General features: G+C 32.6%; 2 protein-coding genes across 3 annotated transcripts; one reads left to right on the top strand and one right to left on the bottom strand.

The window, feature by feature from the left end:
* Positions 1 to 202: 202 nt before the first annotated feature.
* On the bottom strand, positions 203 to 15743 carry LOC148282056 (WD repeat-containing protein on Y chromosome-like). Of its 2 annotated transcripts, XM_088225681.1 has the most exons (17): positions 15325 to 15743; positions 14990 to 15190; positions 13509 to 13620; positions 12998 to 13389; positions 12281 to 12457; positions 10887 to 11120; positions 9170 to 9422; positions 8245 to 8381; positions 8049 to 8137; positions 7567 to 7767; positions 6884 to 6985; positions 6688 to 6794; positions 5159 to 5370; positions 4022 to 4203; positions 3391 to 3529; positions 2581 to 2778; positions 203 to 1405 (listed from the first exon to the last, which is right to left on the bottom strand). In XM_088225681.1, exons 1-17 carry the CDS (start codon positions 15613 to 15615, stop codon positions 1211 to 1213), a joined length of 3222 nt encoding a protein of 1073 aa, XP_088081807.1. In that variant the 5' UTR covers positions 15616 to 15743; the 3' UTR covers positions 203 to 1210. The 2 variants fall into 2 exon arrangements, with proteins under 2 accessions (XP_088081807.1, XP_088081808.1); XM_088225682.1 differs by lacking the exon at positions 15325 to 15743 and having other exon boundaries at positions 13509 to 13615; positions 14990 to 15130.
* Positions 15744 to 18011: 2268 nt separating this feature from the next.
* Positions 18012 to 25064, top strand: BBS8 (tetratricopeptide repeat protein 8). Its single transcript, XM_088225677.1, has 6 exons — positions 18012 to 18848; positions 19391 to 19669; positions 20689 to 20958; positions 22586 to 22740; positions 24085 to 24259; positions 24666 to 25064. Exons 1-6 carry the CDS (start codon positions 18558 to 18560, stop codon positions 24873 to 24875), a joined length of 1380 nt encoding a protein of 459 aa, XP_088081803.1. The 5' UTR covers positions 18012 to 18557; the 3' UTR covers positions 24876 to 25064.
* Positions 25065 to 25088: the final 24 nt, after the last annotated feature.

The raw sequence follows: 25088 nt of genomic DNA, 5'->3' as shown, positions 1-25088 counted from the left end.
TTTACACCAATTAAGATTTACAAATCTAATTTACATCAATAAATATAAACAAAAATCGACAGATGGAAAAATATAATACATAAGTTGTCAGTAGTATACTGATAAAACTCTATCTGGTAAATGGAAGTAATGGTTTTCACCATAAAACATTTAAAAAAAAGTTTTAGTGGGTTTTAATGCATGCTTACTTTGAAACTAAACATTGGAGGATTTTATCTTTTAATGAAGCTCAAAAAATTACATATAGCTGCATTTTTAACTTGTTTTCTCTAATTTTGTCATTTAGAGGGTTTTTATTAGAATACTGACGAAATATGTATGTTAAAGGCAGGTGGTGAATGTTACACAGTGTGTAAAGTGTCATTTTTTGGCTTGCGGCCAGCCAATGACATCTCTGTAAATGCCTAGATTTTTTTCTCCTTTTGAAAAATTCTCAAGCAGGAGAAACAAATTCTCAAGACTCGGAAGTTTGGCGTTTTGAGTTTCGGTAAGGTGCCAGGATTCCCACTCATATATTAGTACTGAGATAAGAATTTCAAATAGAATGCATTGTGTTAAAAGTTGCTCCAGCAATTTATAGGCAGGTTGCAAGCTCTTTGTGCATGTCACCATCCTCGGCAATGTGAACTCCTAAGTATTTGAAGCTGTTAAGTTTCTCGATTTCTGGGCCATTAAGGACATCTTTATTGCACATAATCGAAGTTCTTTTGGTATTAATATTAATAGCTGAGTCGAGCGGAGTTTTTATGCAGTCTGTCTGTCAACAATTTCCTAAACATCACTAATAGATTTTTCAAGATGAAACGCATCGTCGCGTTCTCCAAGTCGCATAACTTTAGGAGGAGTTCACTTCTATGGCTCGGTCAGGTGGTATTGATTTCCGTAAGATAAAATTCATCAATATATAACGAATAAGAACGGTTCTAGGAAAGTATTTGATTATTTTACAAAAATATATAATTTATAAAAAATGCTTTAAAAATACATTTGTGCATCTATTATATTATTATGTAATACGCACTTGTATTTCTTTAAATATTTTATGATAAATTTATTTTAACTGTGTTTTTTTTTTATGGAAACCTGTCTTTTCTATTATTGTTATTTTGCCTTCATTGGGATATATGTATCGAGAAAGTTAGTTATATTTCAACTGGGTTTAGTTGATAAGGTTTCAATGTATTTATCACCGAGCATTGAGATAGAAGCGTCATTCGTCTTTCTTCTTGTAGAATGAAAATCCGCTCCTCAGGAGTATGTTAGTGACCTGACCTTCAAAATGCAACTGCTTTCGAGGACCATGCATCTCGCGCCGCTGGCGCACGGTGCTGATGGAACCCGGAACGGGGGTTCTCTGCGGTAAGGGCTGTGGTCCCAGTGTCTGTAGGTGAGTGTAAATTGGTATCTGCAAATAAGATTTCACATATTAATCTTACAACTGTTATTCCGGTAATGTAGTTCAAAGGGCAGTAACCTAATAGAAATTATTAAACAGATGAAAAGAATATGGATATTCAAACGTAGGCAAAACAGTAAATGCTACACAGTTTATAAAGTAAGACGAGTTGTGGTCCCGAGGTAGTGTCACGAATCAGAAATCTGAATTCCTGTCGTCCTTAGTGTATATAAGGCATGTAAAATAGATTTCAGTAAAATTCAACTAATTTGAAAAAATAATTTTCATAAAAAATAAATGTTAAATAATTTTTTAAACAAAAAATATTTTAAAATTAATGCCTTTAGTACATACAGAATATTATACTACAGAATATCCATATTACAACTCGTCTATCAGTGGTGTGTTTGAGCCAGACAATCTAGAAAAGGCAATAATGTCTGGCCGAGTTGAAGGTAGGAGAAGCCGGGGTACAATCCTATATAGATGGACTGACTAAATAAAGGTGGCTACGGGGCTAAAATTTGATGAGTCAGTTCGTCGGGCTGAGGACAGGACTGGAGTGGAACAGACTAATCAGAAGTGTTTATGGTGATCACGATTCTCAGAATTGAGGGACCGACTTGGAAGAAGACATACAGAATATTAATGTATTTTAAACAGTTAGATATATTTAAAGAACATATTCTGAGATAATCAGACTTTAAGGTGTGCAAAGGGTCTGACTGAATTAAATTATTTGTAGTAGATTATTAATACTATATTTTCACATAGGTTAACATCTAACTTGAATAATTTATTATCTAAAAAAACATTCATTTCTTTTATTTATTAACATATCTGCATGTGTATCTCAAAATCGGAAATTTCGGGTTTATCTCACTGTTGCTTTGGGTTAGCGATATGTATGGGAATTCATTCAGGTATGAAAGGGTAATTTATACTACGAGGCAATAGACAATAAGTAGATTTATTTAAAGTACCTATTTATTTTGTTACTAGTCGGTCTCAGAATACAACTTTTCCTTTGTCTAGGAGTAACTATAATAAATAGTGACCATAATGGTAAATCTCAAAATTAGTGTTAGTATAAGTGGTTTCTGTGACTTGTAAAAGAAAGTTTTAACAGTATTATCTTGGTGCATAGTTTTAAATAAATGCTCGGGCTAAATAACATCACTTACATGAGCTAAAGAATCATCTAGAATAATGGTTGGGATAGAGGGAGGGTGCGCGGGGAGGTTGCAGATCCGGGTAAGTAAATGGTCTGAGGGAAGCTTGTCATCGATGGTCTTCAGCAGGCGAAACTCGCTCATGGTAATCTCCAGTTTACTGCGGCCCCGGATCGGCACATAACGGGATACATTCCCCCCATTCCACACCTAGAAATAATTAACACAAAGTAGAACGTTAAAAAAAAGAGGCTTAATGAGCATCTTAAAGATGATGAAATCAAAGTAGGAGATTTTTTATCTTTATGTCAATGCTACTGTAGGACATCTTGAAAATTTCACATCAGAAATAATTACTGTTTCATGTTTAATTCAAATTAAAATAACCTCAGCTTTGTTTATTTTGTTTTGTATTTAATGATGTGAAGTTATTTTTCAAAATACGTATACTACTGTCATTGGCTTTTTCGTATGTTTTTTTGCACCATAAAAGGCCGGGAGGCTCAATTAGAGTTATAAATTACAGCACATTGAACCCGGGCTTGAGAAAAATCACATTTAATATTTATGATCCCACCGAGAATCTAACTGAAATGCTCCGTGCGTGAGGCAATAATCTTAATCACTACACAGGGGTTGCGGCAATTTTAAATAATATTATATTGATAATTTTGCTATCATGAGAACACACCTTCAGATTATTTAATTGGAATGATTTTACGTGACAAAAAATCGGTATAACCTTGATTCCACTGATCATCTTAATGTGACTGTTTGATACCAATAATTTTCAATACCGAATATAAATGAAGTAAAATGCACCTTGAGTGTGGTGGAGCTAGCCACCTTCTTTACATCGGGTGGCTTCTTGGGTTCCAGAGTCCACGGGAGGAATGTTCCCAGCGTCCCGAGGTAACGCCCCTGCAGGCTCCATATCCTCACACTGCTGTCTGCACTCCCACTATAATTGAACAAACAAAACACTCTGAACTTCCTTCAGTGGATAATAAAGATCTCCACCTAAATTTAAAAACTATAAAGCAAACACAATTGTCGTTAATGTTGTATTTTAAATTTAAGAAAATTGTACATAGGTTCGAGTTCGGTAATTTGGTAAAACAACTATGAGCTAATTTAATCACAATAATAATTATTAACGCAGTTTGACATTCCCGGGGTTCACAGGTTGAGAAATACCGGGATTTTGTTTACACTTGAAGGATGAGACTTATGACCGTACACTGGACTGAGAAAGGGAGAAACATCTGGTGTCAAGATTATGCTCAAGCACTGCCTTCATAGGAATGATTGATAAAACTACCTAGCAAATTAGCACATTCGTATTAAATTATGTTTTTATTTTACAAAGTGTTATTTTTTATCAATCTTACCACTTACTTTTACCGTTACTGTTAAAGAGTCTACAGATATATAAGAAAATAGTGAGTTTTACCTAAGAACATAATTCTTGTCAGCGATATAGACCAGTGTCGTGATGCTCCGCAGATGAGCTCGGTAGCTGGAGCAGAGTAAGGGCAGTGGCTGCTTGCGACAGAAACGTTTAGCTCGACCCTCCACTCGATCTCTCCACAAAAACGAAAACATCAGACGGAGACTCGGCATACACACATGCACCTATTACGATATTTGAACCAGTGGATTAATCACAGAAAAGTTATAAATTTAATCTAAAAGTTATGTTTACTTTTGAAGAGTTTCAGAAAGACATTGCTCTCTTCGGGATCAACTAACTTACGCAAAGTGCGCTTGTAAGTGAGTGTGAATAAGGCCGGGTTGTTTGATCGTTAGTGATGGTTCAAAATCGAAAGTAACAGTAACAATTTTAAAAACATAACCTTTTTTGTATGAATATAGGAATACTTTTTCAAAACTTTGAAAAAGTGATCAAACAATCCGGCCTGAGGGTAGAAGGCAATGTTATGTTGTAACACAATATTTTGTCACAATTTCTTAAGTAGGGCTAGTCAGTGTAGGAATGGGAAATATTAAAAATATGACTGTTCACTGATAAAATTAATAATTACCTATGCTTTATTATTTAAATTTTAGTTTTTTACTTATATATTAATTAATATCTTTCAAATATTGATATTGTTTCTTTGCATTATTATTCCATGTATGTGTATCAATAGTTTAACATAGATCAACATCAACTGAAGGCAGGTGCGACGGTATAGTTGGTTAGTGGCCACTGTGAAACTGGCATCGCGGATTTATTAATTACCTTCGGCTGCAAGAAAAAATCCTAGAAATATTTATCTCTCAATTGATCTGGGTGTCGTGGTGTATTTCTCACAATTTCCTTCCATAGCCTGTCTTTCCCACTTCCCGACAAGCTTCTCAAATAAAAATATATGAGATTTGAACCCTACTCTGGCGCAAACCATAAGAACCCAAATATTTATTTTCTTATAAAAAGATAATTTAAAAGTCCAGAAAATAGATAGGTACTGTAATTCTGTCTGAAGCATTAGCAAGAAGTACTATTGACAAACAACAAATTAATCCAAAAAAACGCCATCAAAATGTGAAGAAATTCTAAATGTATAAAAGTGTCATATTGCTGTACCTTTTCAGAGGTATAGTAATTTTCCATGAGCCATATCTTGATGTAGCCAGCGGCCGTGCCAGTGAAAAGAAACCTGTTTTCTCTGTCCGTAGTAAGGCAGCTAACATAATCTCCTTCGATGTGTACAGCCCGGAAACTGGTAATGTAACCTCCCGCCGCATGCTCTGACCAAACTTGCACCATCCCATCTCCCAGGCTGATCACGAAATTTGCTAAATATTTTTACAAAAAAATGCAAAAAAAATATTAAATTAAGTACAATAATATTTTTTCTGTTATCAAGAATTTCTGCATCAATGCAGTTAATTGGACGTAGCTATGCAGAAAGCGTCCAACCCTCAAAATTCTAAAAATGAGTAATAGCGGTTTCGATAGCATACATATCTTTATGTGCTGCAAATGTCCAAGCTGTAAGCGCTATACTTTTTTTCCAATTAAAGAAATTTTTAACCCGCATCACGGCTGTCACTGTTGTACTAACTTCAAAAACGTCCAAGTGGTTTGACTGTTTTCTGCAGCTCTTTTTTTTTATTTTTTAATTTCTTTAATTGACAAAAAAGTATAGGATCTGTAGCTTGGACGTTTTCAGCACATTAAGATATCATAGTATGCTATTGAAATCGGCATTAAACTTTTTAGCATTTTGAGGGTTGGACACTTTCTGCATAACTACGTCCAATTCAGTGATTTGAAACGTATATCAATCTCTTTTTAGATGAAAATTAGACTATTAGTCTTGTGTTCCAGATGCTAGTCCAGGGACTATGAAACATTTTAGTGTAAAAATACCCTTTTAAATAAATATTTTATATTAATGGACAGAAATCAAAACCAAGATTTGAAAAATATTAATCATTCATAAATAAAAATGGAAAAACTAGGGCATCTGCTCCAAAGAAGGCGAAGACAGTTCGATTGGACGCAAAGGTCATGGCCACCTATTATTAGGATTCGCGAGGCATCATTCTCGTGGACTATTTGTAAAAGAGAAGACAATCACGATTCATAAGGCTGACAATGCGCCAGTTTACTCATCCGCAATCGCCACAGCTTGAATTAAGCTATGAATGCCTCATCCACCTCATTCTCCAGATTTGGCGCCGTGCAATTTCTTTTTGTTTTCAAACATAAAAATGGCTTGATGAAAAGCAGTTTATGTCAAGCGAGGTCATCGTCAAAACATAGGCTTATTTTGCAGAGTTTTACAAATCATGTTTTTTTGATGGCTTAAAAAAGTTGAAATATCACTGGATTGGGCTTGATGAAAAGCAGTTTATGTCAAGCGAGGTCATCGTCAAAACATAGGCTTATTTTGCAGAGTTTTACAAATCATGTTTTTTTGATGGCTTAAAAAAGTTGAAATATCACTGGATTGGTACATTTAGTATCAATCTGAAAGGTAACTATGTCGAGAAATGAAACCTTTTTTAAAAAAGTGTTTCTTTCCCTAAGTAAGCACAAATACTTGTGCAGCCCTCATATAAACAAAATTGTGAAATGGTTTCAAATACATAAAACTGATTGACTACCAGTTTCTGCATTGACAGGTCTTGCACTGAGGAATATGATGGCGTGAGCTGATATGTGTTGTATCATCGGTGGTACATCTGGTGGAATATCTCGGGATCTTTTTGTCCTGAAATGAAATTAGTTTTTATCTCAAGATTTGTGCACAATACCGATTTAACATAACTCAAGTTGACGTTGACAAGTAAAATATCTCACTTAAATATATCTTGTGATCTAGAAGATGATCCAATCTTTCTTCCCGATTTCTTGGTGTGCTGGATTTTGATTCTTTCGGTTGGATTCTGGCACAAATACTGTCTAAAATAAAAAAGTTGATACTTCAATGACAAAATGTATTTTTCAGTACAACGGGTATTGGTCAACCACTGTAAGATTATGAGTATTGTGAATCATGCTGAAATTAGGCACAATTTTATACTACATAATATATTATGCAGTTATTTCACCAGCGGTGGATCTAATGGGATCTAGCGCCCTGTCACTTACTGAAAAGGAACAGGAATATACACATTTGTAAATTAATATGACCATATTATTCTCTCCTTCCTTGTAAGCAAGTGTCTGGTTCTTTGTGCCAACTGAATCTATGGTAGATTTGACTCTGCATTTCACTATCCAAATAAGCTCAACTTTATTTCATTGTTAGTAAAATTACGTATATAATTTAAATTAAATAAAACTATTGTGTCAAATAACAGAGGGATGTGTCAAGGTTTTCCGAGTGCAACCTATTAATTAAATTTTACATGAGCAAGGGTAAAAGTTCCAAGCTCTTTGTCAAAAATTTTATGAAAATAGTTAAAAAATATTTATATAATTTTCAAATGTTTTTGATCAATAACACATTCAGAAAGTGTATTAAAAATAATTAATCTCACCTTACTGGTCTTCCTGTGTCCAGTTTCCAAAGAACGAGTTCCCCACCAAAGCTGATGGTTCCCAGCACCTCGCTAGACCTCAGAGCACCCCCAGAAACATCTTCAGTGTGTCGGGTCTCCCAAACCTTACCCATGGCCCCCGCCTTTATTGAACTGTCGTCAAACTCAGTTATGTGGCGGTTCCATCCAATGGCCAAAATTCTAAAAATTTGAAAGTCTAGCTTTGAGTTAAAAACATAATACGTAGCGGTAAAAATCCAAAGCTAACAATCGCAATTATATTGTATTTTTTTGTCAACATAAATATTATTAAATACTTAAATCATTTCCTGGGAAATAAAGTTGTTGTATAATAAAAACAAACTAACACAATATCTAGTCTTAATGTGTAATCTTGAAAACCAACAAATAACTATCACTTGGGTCTTTTACCTATCGTTCATATTTGTATGGTAATATTTACAAAGGAAATTAATTCTCACCTATTTGAAATCCATAAAACATATGTGACTTCATTCATATACTCAATAGACATGTTTTTTAGGCAGGATCCAGTGTTAAAATTCCATGTCTGAAATATTTCTCATTACTATATTTTAAACAAATAGGAAGGGTATTAAACGGAATGTAATTAAATATTTTATCAAGAAATATGATTTGAATGTAGTAAAGGGAAACCTTAAGTGATCCGTCTCTTGCTCCCGTGAGAAGCAGTTGGTATCCTGGATCAAAGGTACCAGCTGTTATTTCCACCCCTATTGTCTCTCCATTGAACACCCTCGTATGAGCTCCATATATTGTGGTCTGACGGATACCTGGTACATCATCAGTCTATCTTTACTTGGCAGTTTTTTATGTTTGAAAATAATATGATTGGCCAGTTGGATTTGCAATAAAATTTTACAACATATTGTTGCTTATAACTGATCAATTTAACTAGCTGCAAAAGGTAACTAAATAGGTACTACATAGAATTAATTATGCAATAAAGAAATTTCTAGGTACTGCCACATTCACATAAAATGTACGTACATAAGTATTGTAATAGTAATGTAAATAATATTAAGGAACTTCCGGAGATGGCGCTAATAAATGAATGGGGGAAACTTCTCCATCTTTTAGGTGGTCTTCCAGGTGGAATTTCATGATGTTCTCGGTGGAAATAAATAAAAATTTATTTAATAAATAATTATGGCGATACAAAGATACTTTTCAAAATTATGGACCTTTAAGCTTTAAGAATAAAGGATTCTTTTACAGAATCAAATAATTATTTGTTTTTGTATTCATTTTTCGAGTAAATGACTTTTTTCAGTGTGACTTGGAACCTATATGTAATTAGATAAAGAGGACATAATTACAATAACCAGCATTGTAATTTATTTTTTTGGGAGAAGTTTCAAGAAGTTTCGCCGAGAAGAAGAAGAAGTAAAATATTGTATAATACAAAATATGACTTATTGCGAGAACATAAAATGTGAAGCATAAGAAGCGAATGGCATAGACCAAAGATATATACAGGCCAATGGGAGCTAACATCAAAGCTGGGGTCAGGACTGGTTTTCATAGCTAAATAAAATAAAATGACAGATTGCAAATTTACCCGTTGTAATGTCCCAGCATATAATGATACTGTCACTCCCACAAGTGACCACGGTCTTGAATAGCTCATTGTACAGAACCACCGATACGGGCTTAGCATGAGTAAAGCCATCAGTGTGGAGCTGGTTCAGTTTGGGGTCACATGGAATAATGGCGACTTGTAGACTCGCCAATAGCAGGTCTCTGGTGGCGGTATTATACACACTCACTATGGGAGTGTGGTCTCCTATACTGGATGGTATGTCTCTGTATGTCTGCATGGAAAACAAAATATTATTATGTAACTTATTGCGCTGCGCCGGCAATATCTACTAAGTGTTTTTGAATTTTTTAAGGTATATAAATATTTTTTCAAAAGAAAATTACACATTTTTCGTTTTTATTATCAATATAAAAATATGTAAAAAAACTCATCAAAAGGTGCATTGTTTTATTAATCTCCTTAATAACTTTTGAAATGTTAGTTAATAGACATTGCTGGCCCAACGACATTATGCTATTTTTCATTAAACTTTTAAGCTTTTTGCTTTATTTGATCGATAAATTTTATAAATAGGCAATCGAGAAAAAATGTACATATTTTATTTTGATGCCTAAGGACCACTCTTTTTATCTTTTTGTTGTTGAACAAATCAGGTTTTTATTTAAAAAGATATTGATCCCTACACTTGCATATAATATGTACCTACCTAAGTACTCAATAATATAAAGATAAAAAAAAATTAAGCAAGATTGACCGAAATCAACACATGGGTGAAAAATAAAATTCAACAAAATACTATACATACCTCTATAATCCAACCTTCTAGTCCTATTTAAAATTCTCAACTCACTCTTTGATGCGCCTGAACTACTGAGCTCAATAAAATTAAATATCCCAACTAGAAACCCAAAACTTACTTTTTCATACCGATAACCATAGAACTTACTATGGCTTTCATTCCCCTATTTTTTTAAAAATTATTTTTTATTTTTATTAAGGGAACCCGCTAAGCCTCTATTTAGAGGCTTGTCAGCAGGTGGGTAAAAATATAGAAGGAGGTTATGAAAAATACACCACGACGCCCAGACAAATTGAGAAAAAAATCTTTCTTTAATCGAGAATCGAACCCTCGACGCCAGTTTCACAGTTAACCGTCTAACCAACTGCGCCACGGCGACTGTCTATGCCCAGAATTCTTAGGTCTGCCAACAAACATACCAGTCTTGATTTCTTTGATAACAAGTTGCCTTCTTTCATGCGATCACTGAATCAAATTTGATTATAAACACCTCTCTTCCGCTTCCACTCCCACCAAGTCAACCATAAACCATTGTGTATTATAATAATTTTCTATGTATACATATATTCTTAAAAATGTCCATTAGGCGTATATATAAATGAATTATTTTTTGTGCCAGACAAGTTATCTACAATTTACGAGAACACCTACAGGAATTTAAATAGAAAAATGATTGTGTATGTATGTACAAAACATCAAAACAATTATATTATTTTAATATTTAATATAAATTCCAGTCAAACTATAGATAGATTTATGAGGCAGATCGTCTTTTTTTCAAAACTCTCACTTATGCATTTTTACTTGAATGAAAGATTATATTTTGCAATTTATAAAAATAATATCTTTTAAATACTGTTTATGGTTTTTCACAGCTGGAAAAAATCATTCCTAATGGTGAGTAATCCAGAACTGAATTAAATAGGAAATATTTACCTGAAGACAAGTTTGGTCTCGTGTATTCCACACCTTGATGATACGAGCGGTGTCCATTGAGTATAGCTTAACACTCTTACTCTGCAGGAATACTGTACGGATGGGAGCGTGATGACCCCTGAAGGTAGCGCTGCGCCGTGATGACACAAACACACTCCACAAGAGAACTGTACCATCGCTGCTACCTGTGGCTATGGTGTGTCGTTCTTCATCAAATGTGAAACATACAACTCCCTGTAAGGACCAAGATGATGATTTATTTTTGATCAGACTAAAATATGAGGAAGTTTAGTCATTTTTAGTAGTATTAAACTATCAAATTAAGCAAAAAAAAAATTTTCTTCTGTACTGTGTTCTCATCGCTGATTTTCATCGAGGTTTTGTTACTTTTAAATTACTCAGCCCATGATGTCACTAGTTCTCATCGGTGAGTCATCCTGACATTGAAATGTAAAACCCCGTAGCTGTCAAAATATACTAAGCTTTGAAAAAAATGGCTTTCCAAAAACCGGAAACCTATCGCAACACATGTTAATGCTATCATTGATTGGTTGATTGACAAAAACTTGTGATATCGTTCAAAGTAGTTCATTTTGATAAAAACCATTTTTATTAATGTTTTCATATATTTTTGAGAAACTTATCCAGTTTAAGGGAAGCAAGCCAACTCACCAACTAGTAGAACTCACCAAAGAGAACTTGTGACGTCACATGCGGAGCAATTTCAAAATTACAAAACTTTAAAAAATCACAGCGCTGATAATAAATTTACCATACTCTAAAAAAAAATACAATTTATAACATTTCTTGACATAAATTTTTAACAAAAACGTTTCGAAAGTATTTATAAACAATTTTTGGTTTTTAAATAATCACACTTCTTACCAAGCTCTTTCCTGTACCCTTTTCAATATAATTACAAGTTTAAAATTAAAAAAAATATATATACTTACGCACCCACACATAAGCACCCTATCCCTCATTCATTCCCACACGCACACGCACATGTACATTCACATACACACTCATTCACATACAGACACATTTGAATACAAAAGCACACACATACAATTACGTAAACTCTCTTCTTATATATTATGTATTATTAGATTTACAGTGGATTTTTTTAATTGGCTCTAGTATTGTTAATATATTTTTATTTCATAGCTGTAAAAATCCCAAATAAAATAAAATAAATGAATAAATACAATACATAAATACAATACATAAAAATATTTATAATTTTTTTGGCTTAGTTTCATAGTCAATTAACAAACAAAAAAATATTTAACAAACCACTGAACTCCCTCGTTCTTATTAGTGGATAATATATGAGAAAAAATAATAGTTTGTTAATAAATAATATTTTATACAGTAAGAAAAATAATACTAACCTTAGTAAGAGCAAAAACATTACATGAGTGAGAACTAGTGAGACTGTAGAGAGAAAGGCCAATGGGGCAATCACTGCAAGACATGACACTACTCAGACTGGAGTAGTAGGATACCTGGCCTACTGGAGCGCTATGCACTCCGTAGAATTCTCTCACCGTCATACCACTTAGTTTTCCCTGGAAAGATAAACATTTCGTGAAAACTAGTGAGACTGCAGAGGACGAAGCCAGTTGTATCTCATTTTAACTTTAAGTAAAATAGGTGCCTAGTTAAAATTAACGAACTATAAAAAATATGTGTCGTCCAGGCAGATGAAAAATATGTTTCTCAATGGCTACTCTCAGTTAATAATCCTGAAAAAGGAAAACAACTGGTGATAAGTTCCGCTATTAGGGAAATTGTTGGCTTCTTTGCCTACCATTCTTGAGGTTCGATTCCTGGCATGAAATATTTCATTGTTCCTGGACTGGCACCTGAAGCGTAGGACTGATCACCATACCTTCATGTAACATATGACTGAAATACGCTGCATTTGGTTTACCAATGCAGTGCCCTACGCACCGCTACGTGCGAAAAAGATCAATTGACTAATTTCATAATTCTGTTTCATCAAAAGGTTTATTCCAGACCAATGACATTGACTACTGCTCAGACTTTTTCATTAATGAATATCTGTATTTATCAGTTGATTTGTAATATACAGTGGTAATATTGACCTTCACAAGATTCCTAAATGTGAGTTTAATGAGTGATTTTCCTGTCCTCTTCTGAAAAGGTCCGAGGTTCCATGTATTAAAAGACATAACAAAGACATTTCCGCCCTCATCTCCAGCAATCAGGAGGCAAGTCAAATCCTCGGATCGAGGTCTGTCTACGAAGCTGTTAAACCTGAATGACTTTAAGAGCTTCTGGATACTCTCACTGTAATGGTATAAGCAGGTGATATTGTGTTCGAACTTCCAGACAATCACTCGGGCGGTCATGCCCTCGGCCGTAGTGTCATAAAAATAGAGTTCCTTTTGTGTTGTAGATATGACGAGAATGTTCACTTCTGGCAAACACGTTGCTCGCAACAGAGTAGTACGAGTTTTAGAATCTCTCTTCAAAGCTAAAAATGACATAAATAATTTTTTAAATGAAATACGCCTATTTTACAATACAGAAAATCAGAGTATTTCTTCCTCCATGAATTGTCACTCAGAAAGCAGTTTAAAGATATCTACTTACTACAGTCAGCCCAGGAAGATCTTATAAGTTCCATATCTAAAGACCACCGATTGACAACTCCTTCAGGACTAAGGGTTACATAGGTGCCTTGAATCGGATTGCCCCAACTGTCCTGAATATTATTTCACAAAGAAAATACATCAAATAGTCAAAAAATTAGTATGACATAATATTGTGGGGTAATTACTACAACTTGGTAACTTCAAAATCAGTATTTTTCAGTTGGCCTCTTAAAACGCATCTTTGTATCTTTTTCCATGAATTTCTAAAAATAGACAAATCAGATGCCGTATCACCATACGAAGATGTGTTTTTGAGGTGAACTCACAAATGCTGGTTTTGAAGTTACCTAGTTGTAGTAATTATATGGTCTGTCAAAATGAACAGAAATTAATTGAGAGTGCTGGTGTTATTATCGCTTTCATCTTATGGTAACTGTTGGCGACGCGCGCGCGCGTGAATATTGAAAGTTAGTCAGAAAATTCTAAAATAAATTACAAGCGCAACAGATAATGATTTTAAATTAACCAAATTAAAACTAAGAGGAGCGGAGTGCATCGTACTTTCGAAAATCAAGATTCAATTAAAATATTATATGACAAATTTATTATAGAAATAAAAGATGAGTGATACTTTAATCCACAAATTTTGAATATCCAGTGACCAGTTTCATCGCTTTCGCGACATCTTCGAGACTGGTATCTTCATTAAGGAGTTTAATGTTTTTATACAAAACAGAGGTAAGGATAGAGATTTCAAAATGATATGAAAGTAAATTAAATTTAAAAAAAATTGTCTTAAGGATCATTAACAAAATTTTTCAGGTAAACTAATGAGTTGATATAATGCTATTTAAATGAGTATCACTCGTCTTTTATTTCTGTAATAAATTACAATGAACTTCCATCAATAATTTTCACTAACAAACTTATATGTTTTAAATAACAAGTTAAATAAAATTATTAATTTAAATAACAATTAGATTCTAATTGGATTCTACCCTAAATGAATTATATTATAAAAATAAACACCCATGGGTTATAAAAAAGAAATATGGTGTCCGACACAGTAACACTTAAAACACCCACACTAAATTACGATTATACATGAATTATTCTGATCATTACAACTTACAACACCATAAACCATGACCTTCTCATAACCAATCACAAACCAGAGCTAAATTTAATTTAGTATAGCCGGCATAAAAACCATTTATAGTATTAAATTTTTACTGTTTTCTTTACTTTTTTGACAAATTGCAACTTCAGTATTGGGTATATTTTTTTATTTTATGTACGGCCGAAGTTATCATGTTTTGGTAAACGACCTAAATTAAAAGAGGAAAAAAACCTCTTGGAGGTAAATTAGTGCTATCAAATTATACAAAGCAAAACCCAAATTTTCTTTTGATTTAAATTCGTTGAAATATCTTTAAAACTTAATAATTCATTTTTTAAAACGTAAAAAAAATTACTTACCTTATCAACATTTAAAGAAAAACATATTTCATTAATGGCGTGGGGATGTTGAGATTTTAGCATTTGAGGTTTTTTGGTAATAGGAGGCACAAGCCCTCCAGCTTCATATTTTAGTTCAAAGCTGTCCTTAGCCGCAAAGCACAGCAACAAATATGAGACAAATTCATCCCAGGTCACTACGCCATTTCTATTAGAGTTTATCTATAATTCACACAATTCACTTTAAATTTATGTATTGCTTATACACCAAGCTTTTGAAATGTTTTTTTATAGATAGGGAAATATAGAAATAATTTTTATCTACATAATTTAAAAAAGTTATACTAGACACAAACTTTCAAAAACACAATGTTGAAATCTTCATCATCATAATGTACATCCAAAACTTCCGCCAGGCATTTTTGAAAGGCAGCCCTACCCATTTCATTGTAAAGAGCAGCATCAAATTTTTCTTTTATCTGCAACAAGGTCTCTAACTCGCAGACTTTTTCTAAATCTATTCGTTTTTTGACTTGTACAACAGATGGAATCTCTATTTTTTCACTTTCAACAATCGCTGAAATTGATTCTTTAGTTTTCATAGACTCTTCTGACTTCTCTGATTCTTCTTCTTCATTTTCTTCCATTACAATGGTAAATTTAAATAACCAATATATCAAATCATTAAAAAAATATATTTACAATGAAAATAATGTCAAATAAGTTATTAAACAAAAGTAAACAATTTTATTTATTTTAAATAATTTACCTTGATCAAATTATGTAAAGTAGGTAAATATAATTAGGAAAAAAAGTACCTACCTTTTACACTTTCCTCTTAGTTGAACTATAGCAGGGATGGCGAACCTAGGACACGCGTGCCAGAGGTGAATTTGGATGGCACGCGAACTATTTCAAAGTTCAAAAATGTATTTTTTATAAATGTTAAGTTTAAAAAATTAAAATTTTGATTAAATAATCAGGAAGACTGGATAGGATTTTAATTTATTTTTTTTAAATTATTGAATGAGGTTAATTCAGTGTATAAGGGTTTACTTATGTACAACAATGTGCGATGGTTAAGCCGTGGAAAAGTTCTTTAAAGATTTGTTAAGTGTTTGGTTGAAGTTAAGTTTCTTTTTATTAATGAGAATCTCATTGTAAAATATAACGAGTTAATAGACGTGGAATGGCTTTCAAAATCAATGTTTTTTTTACTGATTTGTGCTTACATTAAAATTAATAAAATATTTAACTGCAAGTTTTTTACAAAAACAATTATTGTTATGTTTGATTTAATCAAATCATTTCAATATTAATTACAAATTCTCAATAGTGACGTTGTATCCAACACCTTCAAATGTTTCCCAAATACAAAAAAAAAATGCAGAAGAAAAGCCAGATCAAATTAAATTGACAAAATAATTTTCTGTAGTTATTCAATCAATAATCAATGAGTTTTCTTCAAGATTCAAATAATTTAGGAGATTTGAAAAGACATCAAAAATTATTTTATATCCAGACACATTATCAGCAGATGACATCAATTTGGAGATTTTCGAGTGGCTAAATCTGGAAGACATTTAAATGCAATTTATCGATATCGATATGGATTTTTTTTATTGATTCGAGAAATGATTTGGTAATAATTGAAAGCGATCGATTAACGAACATAATTAATAAAAATGCAGAAGAAAAAAAAAAATTGCCTGGGCACGCCATATAATCAAGAAATAATATTTAAGGATTTTCAGCACACCGACCCAAAAAGGTTCTCCATCCCTGAACTATAGCAGCAACTTTATATTATGGTTAGCATGTAGATTTATTTGTGATTTTTTGGCATTCTTAATTTATGTTTTTGATTACAGACCAATGTAAAAGAAAAAAAATAATTTAGGAAGCTGGTGTTCTTATGGTGGCACTTTAAAAACAGCAGTACTGAAATAGAATGTCGTGACCTTGTAATTGACCAATCACATAACAAGCCAATTTTAGTTTGGTGTTACTCAGAGATAATGTAGAACTATTACTAGTGTGTTACTATCATAAAAATCAGTTGTAGTCCCGATTTTCCTGTTTTTTTTTACTCCTTTTTGAAAACATGTAGTAGCTGTTTTTTAATATACCTATTTATATAATTCTGTATTATTGTGGGCCTCAGGGCATAATGGTTAGCGCGTTTGCCTACCATGCAAGAGGTCTCGGGTTCGATTCCCAACATGGTTGGTATGAAATATTTATTTAAAAGGGTGTTTTTACACTAGAATATTTCAGTCTCTGGACTAATATCTAAAGTGTAAGACTGATCATCTTACCTTCATGTAACAAAAAAAATATCAAGATGCACTGCGATTGGGTACCAATGCAATGCCCTATGCACCATTGGGTGGGAAAAGAGAATGATGATGATGATGTATTATACCTACATATTATAACTTTACAAAAAAGATTATTTAATTTATTTGTTTTTGATGAAGATATTTACAGTCAAACTCAATATGTTTTCAAATCTGTTCAATGGGCCAATTACAGATTTATCTTGTTTTTGTATTTTGACAAAGATGTGAAAAGACAAAAAAAACTATTTGTAACAAATAAAAACAGTTATTATTATTTTTATTACAATATTATTTTTCAAATTTATTTTACTAAGCTACACACGAATTAAGAATAATATAATAGTTCTACATTATCTCTGAATAATATAATTCTATGGGCTAAAAACCTTTTGTCCTTATTGGATATAATTTATGAAAGAGTTCTATATGAGGATATAAATATATGAAGAAAGATACCAAAGCTTACTGACAAATTATTTATTTATTTTATGTACCCTTGTTGAACTTCCAAATAAAATATATAATATATTGTATTATTCATATTATTATTGTGGTTTTAATGTTTCATTTAGGACATGGGTACCCAGAGATAATGTAGAACTATTGGGTACCAACAGAGATAATGTAGAACTATACCAATTTAGTTTTGGAGAGGGTTTGATTTTCTATTAAAATGGTTGCTAAAGTAATTTGTGGTTGCTAGGTTACAGAATGTAAACATGCAAATGTATTTTCCTGTGGTTCACTGTGGTCTTTCCATCCCATTATTTTTTGCATTTTACTAAAAATATAATAAAAGAGATAACATATTAACAATTCAATTAGTTACATTCTAAATCATTTCTTAAAAAAACATTTTTTAACGAAAATATGTTTTAAATAAATCAAAATTGTTCCAAGCACATTATACAATGTTTTAGTTTCCTGACTTGATCAATAATCTGTTATTTTAAATATAGACCAATTACTCCACTCTTTCGATCTTTACTATTAATTAAACAATATGAATTTAGATTCCAAAATCTTTTAACTGAAGTAATAATGATGTTTCTGTATTTACAAATCTGCAGATACAGGAGAGTTACAGCACCATCTGTGAATGCATATAAACATATAATTAATTATACATTTACTATGTGAGCAAGACTTCTAATAACAGTTTTTAATGATGCATATTAACCCTAAAATGTGTGCATTTAGTTAATTCTAACCTGAGTACCAGAATGACAGATTGAATTGAAATTAAAATGGAACCATTATACGAAGCTATTATCCTATACAGAAATCGAAAATTTGAAAAATGCTCAGAGAAATGTGCAACCATTTTATTAAATCAGCCGTCAAATCAGGCTGCCTGGACATTACAGCTGCAAGCACTGACAGCTGGTGTGAAGTTAGATGAGTTGGATGCTGAGGGGGCCGGTGATGGAATCGGGGGACTGGCAGAAGGGGAAGGGGTTTGGAGTGAAGCCGTAGCCACTGCACCTAGACCGGGAACATCTTTGAGACATCCACTTCAGACTGTCAATACTGCTCTGGTAAGATAAAAATGTAATAAAGTTAATTAAATCTAATGCTATGTGAAATACATACTCGTCTCGATGCCAGGACAAAGGTACGAATTCCACATGTGAATACTAAAATACACTGAGCCAACAACCATCGCCGCGTGTTTAGAAGTCTGTTTGCCAGTCAGTAAGTGGTTATATACATATATTTACTAACATTAGCTGAAACATTTGTTAAGTCTGTAATTTGAATAGGTTAATTTCATTGATAAATTTATTTATAATTTTATCATAATCATTAACTATGGAGTTTTATCAAGACATCTCAACAAAAAACATCAATATTATTGTTAAATTTCCCACCAATCGAGTAAAATCAAACGGTTTAAAGACAAAGCAAGTAAAAAAATATCCATAAAAATTGTACTTTTGCCAATTTCATAATTTTCGTGTGACCATTGAATAGATTAAATCTACAAATTGTAAATTTTGCGGCTGCTACTGCGTGCATTATGTCACTAAAACGTGAAAATAAATGCTTTAATAACACAAATGAAATGTTTCTGTTTCAGCGGCGACCTGGTACTGGATTGGCAACGGCTCGTACTCCAGGAACAGCTCGTGCCACTACCTCTCGCCTGTCTCGCACGGCTCGGACCCCCGCCACAGCCCGGGCAGCCCTGGCCACAGCCCATGCCAGGGCTGTGCGGCTCGGCACAGCATCCGAGGCAGACAGAGGTCAGCCGTTGGTGGACCTATCCAGACTAGAAGTGCCCAAATATGCGAGAGACCAACGAGTGGCCAAAACGCTATTTGGATACCTCTACTTTCATGAAGGAGATTATAAAAATGTAATTTAAACCTTATGCTAACTAAAATAACGATTATAAAGTTGACTTCTCAATCTAATCATTTAGTTCAAGGAATCTATAGTTTGAAGACATGTCAGAAGTAAAGTAAAAGTAAAAGGTAAGCCAACTGAAGATTGCCAATAGGTATTAAACACGTTCACGAAAACTTTTTTCTACTAGGATCCACTAATAAGGATACACATTATAACTTTTTTTTAAATGTTTTACTTCCGATTGGACCGTAGTTGATGAACGTAGTTGAAGTATCCCAATATGTTAGTCAAATATAATAAATTTTATTTGACTAACATATTAGGACATTTTTGTAGTTAACTGTTTTTTATAGGGACACAATATACCATATCTAACAAGATATAGCCATCAGTCCAAAAGACATTGGTAGTGAAAAGATGGCTAAAGCCACCATTTTATAAATGAGAGACACAATTTTGATGACTATAGCTGGCATAATGGCGAACATGATAAGATCTGCATCTGTCGACCTGAATTTGTCTTCGGTTTTGACATTTTGATAGACTGTAAATATACTTGATGAAAGATTTAGTTAGTTTTGTTTGGGTCGTCAAATGCAGATTGTGTCCAAACATTACTGGTTCACCATATGTATGTACTTATCAGCTCGTATATTTATATTTTTCGTGACAGTGAGACTAAGTCAAAAAAGCGTTATTAAAAAAAATATTTCTTAAAACAGTGACTATAAAATCATAATTCCAGAATTGTTAAAATATATTGTTCTATTTAGATATAACAAGATCTGAGAATGAACCATTAACCAATAAGTATCATAGTATGAAGTATCACATATAAAATTAATCGGTTAGTGGTCCTATCGCTAGTATCGCAGACTCACCGATCCGAGGTACGAACACCGCTCTTATCACAACAATTTAGTGTTATTTCCAACTTGTTGATAATGTCTCCCTAAAGTTGAAATATTTGGATAAGAACACAAACATTTACTTTCTAAAACAAATGTGATGTAATTCAACCACCAGGCAATGGAGCTGGCTGTACATGCAACCCAGGCATGTGACTTCAGTGATTGGTGGTGGAAGGTCGCCTTAGGCCGCTGCTACCTTGCACTGGGGCTCTTGAGGGAAGCGGAGCAGCAGCTCCAGAGTGCTGTAAAACAGCAGCGGCGGTGTGACACGCCGCTGCGACTGTCTCGTGTTCTGTGCCGACTTGACCAGCCGACAGCCGCTCTTCAAGTGTGTCGAGCTGCGGAGAAATCGTTTCCCGGAGATGTTGGCTTGCTAACAGAACAGGTGATTTACAATTGATTTATATAATTAGATATTTTAACAGAAACGAAGAACCTCTGTGATGGAATATGGAAGCATAGGCATTTACAGGGCTTAAAATCTGTCATTAACTGGTTAAAGTAATCACTTCATACACTATAACGTTCTTATATATATAACATTTAATATATTTATTTATTTATTATTTCACGTTTTATATTTTTAAATATGAATACCTCATTGGGCACAACCCGTGTCGAGGCATTCATTTACATGATTTAATATATTATACTTATAGTGTCTTAAAAATATACATAAAATAAATATAAAATATTACACATTCACATTTAAATCCACACAGATACAAATTGGTTATGTTTTTTATAATTATTTAAGTTTATATTGCTTATTATGCTAATGATAATTAGGTTAATAAGATGAATTACATTTTTATTTTTTTTTTATCATTATGTTAACATTGTTAAATAACTAATTTAAGGCATGTTTCACTTTTTGTAAAATGTTTCCCTCGGCACGGGACACCCCAGTGAGGGAGCATTATTCTGTATAAAAGAAAGAATACAAACATTGTAAAAGTATAAATAAATAAATATCAAAATTTAGCAGGAACAGTTTTTAAATTGATATAAAATATTTTAAGGTTTTCTATTTCATCAAGTAACAAATTGGACAATTTCAAACCCTTGAACAATGAGTTTTGAGACGATTTTCTTCTCATTGCTAGTCTTTTTTTTTAATATTTTTTTTCATATGTTATAATTATTTATCGGTATTGTCTGTTAAATTTGATTATATTTATAAGTTTATTTAACCCTTTAATTAACATTGTTTAGACACCCTTCTTTCTTCAATGAGGAAGTTTGGTGGTTTTTTTTATTTTATTTTTAATAGGCTATTATTAAACTGAACCAAAAATTTTTTTTCTGATAAATCAGTGCAATGATTTTTTTAAACTTTTGAAATTACTCCACGTGTGACGTCTCAAGTTCTCTTCCCCTTCTTCTCGTTGAGTTCTCCCGATTGGTCAGTCAACTGGGAGTAAACCGGAAATTTATCACAACTTCCTTATCATTGGTTGATTTGGAAGAACTAATGGCGTAGTTTAAAGTAGTTTTTATTAAAATCATTTTTATTATTTCTTTTATACATTTTCAAAAAACTTCGCCGTTCAATTTACTTTTTAAGAATACATTTTTTATATCCAATTTCCCATAGGGTTGAACTTCCTCATTCTTCAATCTATTGATTTTTGTGAAGCCAGAAGAATTGTATAACCTTTATTGGTGTGGCAAATTTAACAAAATCATTTCACACACTAGGAAAGACCTAAAAAAAACAGTTTTCATATATTTTAATGAATACCAGGGTGAAAGGTTGATCTATTATTGTAAGGGAAAATTAAAAGGAGAATGATAGGCGCTTTGGTACAGATGGTTGGAAGGCCAACTGTGAAATTTGCATTGTGGATTAGATTCCCGCCAGAAGGTTTTTTTCTGAATTGGTCTGGGTGATGTGGTGTATTTTCCATCATTTCCACCCACATCCTCTCTTTCCTACCTGTTGACAAGACTCTAAAATAGAGGCCAAGCAGGTTATTCCTTGTGAATTAAATAAGAATACAAATTTTCAGGCAAGATTGCTGGAGGCACTGGGGGAGCTGCCGCAATCGGTCAAAGTGTATCGTCTCGTCGCCATACAAGATGCTATGAACACAGAAGCCATCGCTAGTATAGCTGTCTATCACTTCTACAATGACCAACCAGAGTTGGCCCTTAGATATTACAGGTACAGTAGAATTCCATTTATCTAAACTCCAGTCATATCTCATATCTCCATATCATATTCATATCTCCAAATATCCAGATAGTTATCAAGAAATAAAAAATAGATGAGATATTAGAATAACAAATAAAAAAGGGTGCTAGCGGCCGGTGCGTTTCTTCATCAAAGCAATTAACTTTGCCGGACATAAAAGTAAGTTTTTATGTGATAACGTCTGGCACTCATTAATACGGATAATTGGAGTTGTACAGTATTTAAACATATACGAGTATATATAACAAACAGAAAATTACTTATTATTGTTCGCATTGTAGTGTTAGCGCATTCAGCTACCATGCATGGAATCACAAAATATTGAATCAGTGTTATTACTACAATATTGTTTCATGTTTGAGTTTACTATTTACCATGTTCATGTGTAATATATTTGTTTTTTATTGTTATTATTATTGTTGTTTCTGATCCTATAAAATATTTGTGATGATATACTGATGTGTCTCTGTCAATTAATTGCTTGACCCAACTCAACACAAGACTTTAAGTCCCATGGAGTTGGAACGTATGTCTCAAATAATGTGTAATAAACTGTCTTTAAGCAAATAAATAAATAAATAATAAATAACAAATAAAAAATGGATTACCTGGACTGGGTCCATATTCTAATAAAAAGTTGAAATTTACCTTCAATTTTATCTACCCAATAAAATTAAGTTTTTTGTATGAAAAATATAATACGTTTACAATTAAAGGTTACTGGCGAAGATTCTTTGAATTTTAATACAAATATGCACATTTTCGTACTTAAATATCAATGTTACCTTATACTGTCTCGATGTGTATCGGTGAAGATAGAGTTTATAATCGCGGCTCTGGTACCTAAAGCTTAAGTCTGATCATATTCATGCAAAATATACTCTGCAATTGCATTGTTATATTGTATACCTGTAGGTGCAAATAAGAGTAAGATTTTTTTTAAATTTCCAAAAATAAGCAAGAATGTTTTTTTCTGAAAAAATATCAAGAAAAATGTATTCTCTTTACCAAATGAATTAGTTGAAGAATTTTGTAAAGTAAATGACTTATTAGTATCTTATTTTAAAAAAATGTAAAAACGCGTTGAATTTTTGTTTAAAAAATACCATTGTGAAAAAAAATACAAAAAACTTTAAATACCAAAAATGTACACATAGGACTGATATAAAATAACATGTGTGCTAAAGGTTTTTAAAAATATTACCAAAATTTCATTTTGTAAGAATGAAAAAAAACTATAATTTTGAATAAAATATTCAAAACTTGATTTTATCTGGTTTGTTTTGTTGAATTTTGTTATAAAATTATCAACAGGCGTGTCTTGGCGATGGGAGCTTATTCAGCAGAAGTGTTTTGTAATTTGGCTCTGTGTTGCCTTCGTGCTCAACACTGGGACCTAACTCTTGCTTGCTTCAGAAGGTCGTTACTTCTAGCCACGGAGCCTGCTATGTATGCCAGCTTATGGTATAACCTCTCGCATTTAGCATTGGTAAGTAAAATGTATATATATTTTTTAAATGATGTAAGTTTTTGAACAACTATAGTTTAAAATTCCTTTAGAAACAGTGTTCTTATTTTTGAGTTTATATCACATAATATTAAAAGAATACTATCGAATTATATTTTAGAATTTTGATGATAACATACCAACATGAAATAAGAAAAAAAAACAATAAATTTTGATAAAACTGAATATTGTAAGGCTCATAAGATTAGACATATTTTTATCAAAGCTTAATATGTAAGTCAATCAAATATGTAACAAACCACAAGAAATATGGCTATGGGAGATGAGATTAAAATATTGTGTATTATAAAGAATTTTTAAAGCCAATAAACTAAAAATGAGATATATTTATGAATAAACTGTTTAGTTTTATTTAAACTGTTTTCAGTCCATTGGTGATGTGAATTTGACTATTCAGTGTCTCCGTTTATGCCTGGGGGTGGATCCCTCACACGCAGCAGCCCTAAACAACCTGGCAACACTGGAGGCTCGACGAGGAAGAACAACTGCCGCACAATCCCTGTTATCTGCCGCTCTGTCTGCGGACCCCTCACTACTTGAGGCCAAGGAAAACATGACAAACATAAAGGCCGTCTGACTACATATTACAATAATTAAGAAAACTAATTTTGTTTTATTTAAGAAACTGTTGAAAATAAACAAATTAAATATTATTTTATTGCTCGAATCGGAATTCACTTAGTTTACGCTTCATAATAAATTATTAGAAAATCTGTGTAACACTAGTAACAAAGATATTTTATAATAATTTTAGTTCAATATTGGTCATCACAAGCTACATACATGTTTG

Source organism: Micrasema longulum, unplaced genomic scaffold, assembly GCF_059751315.1.
Source record: "Micrasema longulum isolate JH-2025_06_02 unplaced genomic scaffold, ASM5975131v1 h1tg000381l, whole genome shotgun sequence".
NCBI classification, from domain to species: Eukaryota; Metazoa; Arthropoda; class Insecta; order Trichoptera; family Brachycentridae; genus Micrasema; species Micrasema longulum.
The sequence above is the reverse complement of the archived record's forward strand: the minus strand, read 5'-3'. Positions and strand labels throughout refer to the sequence as shown.

Bases quoted from the DNA above. Each gene is read 5' to 3' on its own strand.
- LOC148282056 (XM_088225681.1), bottom strand. From the start codon at position 15,615: ATGGAAGAAAATGAAGAAGAAGAATCAGAGAAGTCAGAAGAGTCTATG. The intron at 8,138-8,244 runs GTTTCCCTTTAC...GAAATATTTCAG, and splicing joins CAAGAGACGGATCACTTAAG to ACATGGAATTTTAACACTGG. The intron at 1,406-2,580 runs GTAAGTGATGTT...TCTTATTTGCAG, and splicing joins TAGATGATTCTTTAGCTCAT to ATACCAATTTACACTCACCT.
- BBS8 (XM_088225677.1), top strand. From the start codon at position 18,558: ATGGAACCATTATACGAAGCTATTATCCTATACAGAAATCGAAAATTT. The intron at 18,849-19,390 runs GTAAGATAAAAA...TTTCTGTTTCAG, and splicing joins AGACTGTCAATACTGCTCTG to CGGCGACCTGGTACTGGATT. The intron at 20,959-22,585 runs GTGATTTACAAT...ACAAATTTTCAG, and splicing joins TTGGCTTGCTAACAGAACAG to GCAAGATTGCTGGAGGCACT.